General features: G+C 46.9%; 1 protein-coding gene across 7 annotated transcripts in view; it reads right to left on the minus strand.

Moving 5' to 3' along the window:
- Window positions 1–9: 9 nt before the first annotated feature.
- The window catches only part of DEPDC5 (DEP domain containing 5), a 48,957-nt gene continuing 42,886 nt past the window's right edge, over window positions 10–6,080 (minus strand). For 6 of the 7 annotated variants that reach the window (XM_027696807.1, XM_027696804.1, XM_027696806.1 and 3 more), the window contains 5 exons: window positions 5,017–5,186; window positions 3,896–4,067; window positions 2,799–2,859; window positions 1,699–1,781; window positions 10–818 (listed from right to left, as the gene is read on the minus strand). In XM_027696807.1, the coding sequence (XP_027552608.1) occupies window positions 523–818; window positions 1,699–1,781; window positions 2,799–2,859; window positions 3,896–4,067; window positions 5,017–5,186 (782 nt within the window). In that variant the 3' untranslated portion in view covers window positions 10–522. Of the gene's footprint in view, window positions 819–843; window positions 1,174–1,698; window positions 1,782–2,798; window positions 2,860–3,895; window positions 4,068–5,016; window positions 5,187–6,080 lie in introns of those variants that run through there. The other variant, XM_027696808.1, reaches the window with a different exon arrangement.

Here is a 6,080-nt window from a genome sequence, read left to right on the forward strand (position 1 = left end):
TCAGGGCACTTGCTTTTCTGCATTTTTACTTATTTACATGTATGAAATGTAACAAGCATCTCTCACATTTATCTTACATATTCACACAATCAGGTACACCTCAGGAGGGGCAGGGGCAGGCTGCTGCCAGGCACAGCAGATGCCAAGGGCACCCATCATTTTCACTGACAGGAAGCCTCCACCATCACACTGGGCTGAATCCAACTGCCCTTGAAAACCATTTGCACCCTCCCTCCTTTTTACCTCTGCTCTAACTGAAGTTTTGGCAATCAAGGACTGCAGCTACTTAAAACCAAGCTGAAGTCAGGTGATAGATATTGGCAAGCCAAGAGCTCAGATTCATTTTTTTTCCAAGCACTTAATCAAATTCTGTTGAATATCAACAGCAATATTGCTCAGGTCCTCTTGGAGCCTCAAGATGAATCCAACAGAGAGGCTCTTTTCACTCATCCTTCACTTCTACATCCTTGCCACAAGGTAAAGCTTTAGCTGTCTCCCTAAGAGATCCAATGCAGCCCTATCTCACGGAGCACTGGCGTGCATCTTGTCCAGACAGTCAGTCCAGAAGAGAACCAGCCGGCTGTCCTTGTTCCAGCAGAAGTCAGTGAAGTCCTTCAGCAGCCGGTCGGCGAACTTGTCGTCCCCGGTGGCGCTGGAGCGCCAGGTTTTGGTGAGCATGGTGTTGTAGGCCCAGTTGTAGCCGATTCGCTCCTCACAGAACATGTTCTGGTTGGTGGAGCTGGTGGAGTTGCGCCGGCGCCGCTGCTGCCCACAGGAGAACTTCCGCTTGGAATACGGCAGCTGCAGAAACACCGTCCCTGGAGGAGACAGGAGGGCTTCAGTCTGAGGCAGGCTCATGTCCCTGCAACTGGGGGCTGGCTCATTAAATTCTGAAAAGGAAACTGGCCTGAGTGTCATTTGATTGCCTTTCAGCAAGAGAAAATGGGATACAATTTTCCTCCTTCGCTGCTTCTTCCTGCGTGTTACACTGGGAGAGAGCACTCTCAGTCTGCCTTTCCCCTGCAGGCAGGGAAGGAAGCAAAGCTGTAGGCTCTGATCCATCTTTCTAACTTCCCATCAACTGCCATTCTCTTCTGCAATTTTCCAAAAGCTCTCTTCCTGTCATTGCTTTCATGTCTCAGCAACCGCTGGGAACACTGTGGATCCATCCTACTGCAATATGCCATGCATGGAGCGTGGTTAGAAGTGCTGATAGACCATCAACATTTATGAAGAGTAATAATGAAAGCAGGTGGATCCTAAATGCTTTATCTGTCTCCCTCACAGTGTCTGTGGGTAGAGATGCATCTACAACTGACCTTAAGCACAAGAACAGAGCACTGACTTGTCCCAAACCTCTTCCTCTTTCTAGCCTCTGGGTACACATTTATTTACACTGACCTTGGAATAAGCTCTGCCTTATTTTTTTTTAATTTCTCCATCTCCTGAAAAGAAAAGTTTTAGAGACATCATAAAGCAAGATTTCAAACCAGCACCATTGACCAGCAGCAACACTTTGTGCTTTTCCCACTGCCCCTCCAGTTTTCTGGTTTGTTTTGGCTGACACACCTACATGTCATCTGTCTTGGGACAAAACAGGACCAACATCACTGACACAAAACACAAACTGTAGGTAAAATGGTTCTTTTGTTTGTAAAAACCTCCTCCTCGCTCCAGTGCCTCCCAATTATCTCTCACCTGTGACATGGATATACTGGGGCTTGTTCTCTGCTGGGAAGTTGAATGCAGAGGCTGAGTATTTATCTTGCACAAATCCAAATCTGAAGAAAGAGAGACCATAGGAATTAAAAAAAAAAAATAAAAATAAAAAGAGCCACTCCAGGTAGGGTTCCTCAGTCCAAGGCAGGGGCACCAGGGAAAATCCTTCCACTATGACAAAGGCTCCCTCCTCTTATGGCCTGAAGGCAAGAGGAAAAGGGATGAAGAGAGCTGAGCTTCTCCAAGTATCCTCTGGCCCTGCCAGGCACAGAGTGAAAGCCTGTGACCTGTCCCAGCCTGTGCAGGACACAGGAGCAGCAGCAGCTCCAAGCAGCCTCTGACAAAACGGGGCAGCTGCACACGAGGGAGGGAAGAAGGAGAGAAGACAGACATTCCTTGGGTATGTTTAAGCTGCAACATCATTTTTTTCATGCTGGGCATTCTCCCACGCAGAATTCAAGCAGCTCACCTGACAGTTCTCTGCTGTTTGTAGGATACTTGTTCCTCTGCTCATTTCTAAACTAATGAAAGCTGGTTTCCAAGCTAAAGTCCATTAAAGAAGGCAGTTTCTCTGTCACGAAAAACACCTTGGCAGCAACACCATGAAACAAACTGGAAGTTCAACCACACAAAGGCTAGAAAGTATTCAGAGTTTCCAACAACTCCTTCTTAAACTCAGCCCAACCTCCTATGTACAGCTCCATCCCAGGCTCCTGCCTATTGTCAAGCATTGGTTGGCATCCAGTTCAAGACAGTGTTAAGTCCATATGGAGGAAATAACTGTCCCTTCTCTGGAAGAATCTATTTACAATCTATCTGCTTCTAACTTAGAATAACAGGGCACTTTCCAAAGGCAATGCTCTCCCTCAGAGGAGTTTTCCTAAGGAGTGACAGGCTGAAACCTGCCCCTTGCACCCCCAGAACCAGCTCCAGGCATGGGGGCTGTATTTTAGTCTAATAGTCTGTGAGCAGACTTCAGAGAGGCAGAGAGCGCAGACCCCACGGGACGCAGGAGTGACTGTCTGGCACAGATCTTCATTCCACATTACCCAGGGAGACACAAACCACTCTGGCCATACCTGTGTGCTATTGCCTCCTGGAGCAGGTGCATTCGGTCCCAGTATGTTTCGGGTTCGAAGCCTGAAACACACAAAATGTAACAAGTATCTAGTAAAGCTACTTTATTTCCTTCCTTTTCAAGACTTCAGTTTTCCTCAGAAGACCTCTGTGCACTTTTTTTCCCCCCTAGCCATTTCTTTTAGTCCCAATTTTTTTCTGTCAGCTGTCCCTTGAATGCCATCTTATTAGAGATGTGTCTTGCACGCTCATCCCTGAATTCATATTTTGTGTCTCTTGAGATGAAGGAGAGGAACATAAAGGTGTGTGTGGGAGGGGACAAGGAAGGAGAGTGGGCTGCTGTGTGTCAGAGTGCTATGAAAATACTTAGTTCAGTCAGTGGGGCTGTGGTGACCTCGCAGCATATGGATTTGTCACATTTGTTTTACATTTACACCTGCACACTGGGTCAAGGATTAATGAAAATAATAAATAATGAAAATAAAACAGAGCCTGTTGCTAATTGTCCCTTCTCATGATGCCATTTTGCCTCTCTCTGCATGGGACAGAGTTCTCTGATCTTTGAGTTTCCACCTGAGACTTACCACAACACTGTCAGTGGGAAGGGCGAGGTCACACTGCAGAAAAGGAGATTGCAGTTTCTAGAGCTTAATCTCATGTGCAAACACTCTAACCATGAATGTAACCATGGCAACAACAAAAAAAGGATGGCAGTGGTGAAAGCCTAATCTCACTGAGGGGGAGAATAAACAAACACAGGATACAAATGCAGAGCAGCTGTGGGTCTACCAGCAAAACAGACTCAGAGTCTGTCAAAGGAACAGCCACTTGCCATGGGCTCTGTAAGGGTGTGAAATGTTAAAGATCACTAGGGAGACCACCCTTCCTGTGTGTTGGTGTTTCTTGCTGCCCACCTCACCCTGTTCACGCTGACTATGCTGCCAGCACAGCCTCCTCCAGCACCACCTTCCTCAGGGGGCTGCTGAACTGCAAAAACAAGTCCCTCAGCCACCTAATGCCTGGATGGTAAATGAGGTCTTTTGTGTCAGCCACGTGCCAGCAGTGACCTGCCTGGGGTAAAACAAGGACCGTTTCTTACCATCAAACAGATGCTCACTGCCCTCCTTCAGCAGGCAGCTCACGTTGAGGGGGATGAAGAGCTGAGCCCGCAGTGGGTCTCCGTACAAGTAACTGGGCAAAGCAAAGGGGCCTTCCAAGACTGGGACGAGCAGGAACCCACAGGAGGTGGCTTTCCGGTGCCAACCCTGAACCTGACAAAAAATTCAAACAATGAATCATACAACATATGTCATCTGAGGAGGGGCACTTCTGTGCAGGAGAGCAGCTCGTTCCCCAGGAATAGATCAGACATGCTCAGCCCTCCCCAGGCTCAGCTCGCTCCGTGTGGCAAGCACACCAACGTCCTTGCAAGCGAAGCAGTGCAAGCACAAGGCATCAGGCTTTCCTTTTTCTGAAGTGCCACATCAATCAGAAAGCACTTTAAAATAGGACATTTTTCAGGAACTGATTCAGCCTACTTATCACCAGTGGCTAAACACTGCTGCTTTACTGGAACAGTGCAATTGATTTTAAATAAAAGCAAAACCAATTACCTAGTGCTGTCTGGCTGGGTGGGGTAAAACCTGGTGTTAAATAATTTGAGTTTTACAGAAGCTACAAAAGGGGAAAAAATGTCTGAAAATTAAAAAGTGAAACAAACCACTTATATTTTCAGTTCAAAATGTTTTCAGAAAGTTAAAAAAAAAAGCTAAAAAGCATTGCTGAACAGGAAGAACACATTGCTTGGAAAAGCCTTGTTATGAAAGCAATTCCAGCGAGATTTAAAGTTTTAAGGTTTGGGGATAGAAGGAATGCAATGTGAAACAGATTCTTTTCCAAAGACCCAGATCAGGGCTTAAAATTTGCCTAAGGGGGACTTAAATTTATCACCTTGACCTGTGCTGATCTCTGCATACTGTGCATGAAACCCACTAACAGCAGAGCACTGCCCTGCAGACAGAAGGACTACAGACAGTGTGATAAACATTGACCAGATGCAGCAATGCCTACAACCACCAGGAAAATTACTTATGGAAATAAGGGCAGATCCAGCCCACTGGCTCTCTCCTAACACTTCCCACGACAATGCCCCCAGTTGTTTAAGGGATACAGAGGCCAGCCGGGCGTTTCTGTGGCCATCCAGAGCACAAGGACTCTCACCATCTCAAAGAGCACAGCTGCAGTCACTGCCATCCAGTGCAGCTTGATTTCAAAGGCAGCATTCAGGGAGAAATTGCCATGGTAATAACAACTGCACCACTCCAGCCGGTCTGTGCGGTTGTTCACATCCACGTCCAGCGTCACCGTCCGCTGCTCGGGCACCGTGGCAGCTACACAGCCAAGGAATGGGGTGCATTCCAAGGATGCATTAGACACAGGGTGGGAGGCAGGACAAAGAGCAGAAGAACCAAGATAAGCTATTTGTAATGAATTTGTCATCCCATTCTTCCCCAGATATTTTTGGGCTGGCAGAATAGTCCCAGAATGCCGCTCGTCCAGATCACCAAGGACAAAACACCTGAAGTATTTCTCGTACCAGGGGTATGTGCTACAGAATCACCTCCCCAAGCAGTCAAAAGACATTTCAGCTGCAATAAAGAGAGAGAACCAAGAGTCCAGCAGCTAATTATGGCACCAGTTGCCTGTTGATTAAGTGTGGCTAGACAACATCTATGGCTTTTTCATACCTGTAACATTCCAAATATTTCTATATGCCCCAACCAGAAATCTCAACAGGGTTGCTGTTACACAGGGCAGGAGCATTCCAGGACTTTCCACAGCTAAAGGAGATTAGAAGTTAAACTTCTTATTTCTTTAACCCCATATCAATATCCCACATTACCGCAGTGCTAAAATTGCACATCCAACACTTCTTGTAAAAGCAGGAAAAGTCAGCCAAGACATGCAGCAGCCTTCCCATCACTGCAATACCTCCTAGTGCTCTGCAGCAAGGGCTGGGATAGTGCCCAAGATCCGGCTCCCTTTGTGCCCTACACCACAGCATCCCAGTGAAGGAAAATCTCAGGTGTCAGGCGAGAGAGGAGGAGAAGCACAGCAAGTGGAAGTGACCTGGCTGGTGTCACACAGCAAGGCCAGGGACAGAACCCAGATCTCCTGACTCAGAGACCAAAGTCCTGCCATGAAACATGTTGTCACTTTCAACTTTTCTTTACAGAAATACATAATTTAACATTTCTATAGTGTTAAAAATGGACACAAAACAA

The sequence above is a fragment of the Neopelma chrysocephalum genome, unplaced genomic scaffold (assembly GCF_003984885.1).
Source record: "Neopelma chrysocephalum unplaced genomic scaffold, ASM398488v2 Primary Assembly neopelma1_116, whole genome shotgun sequence".
NCBI lineage: Eukaryota > Metazoa > Chordata > Aves > Passeriformes > Pipridae > Neopelma > Neopelma chrysocephalum.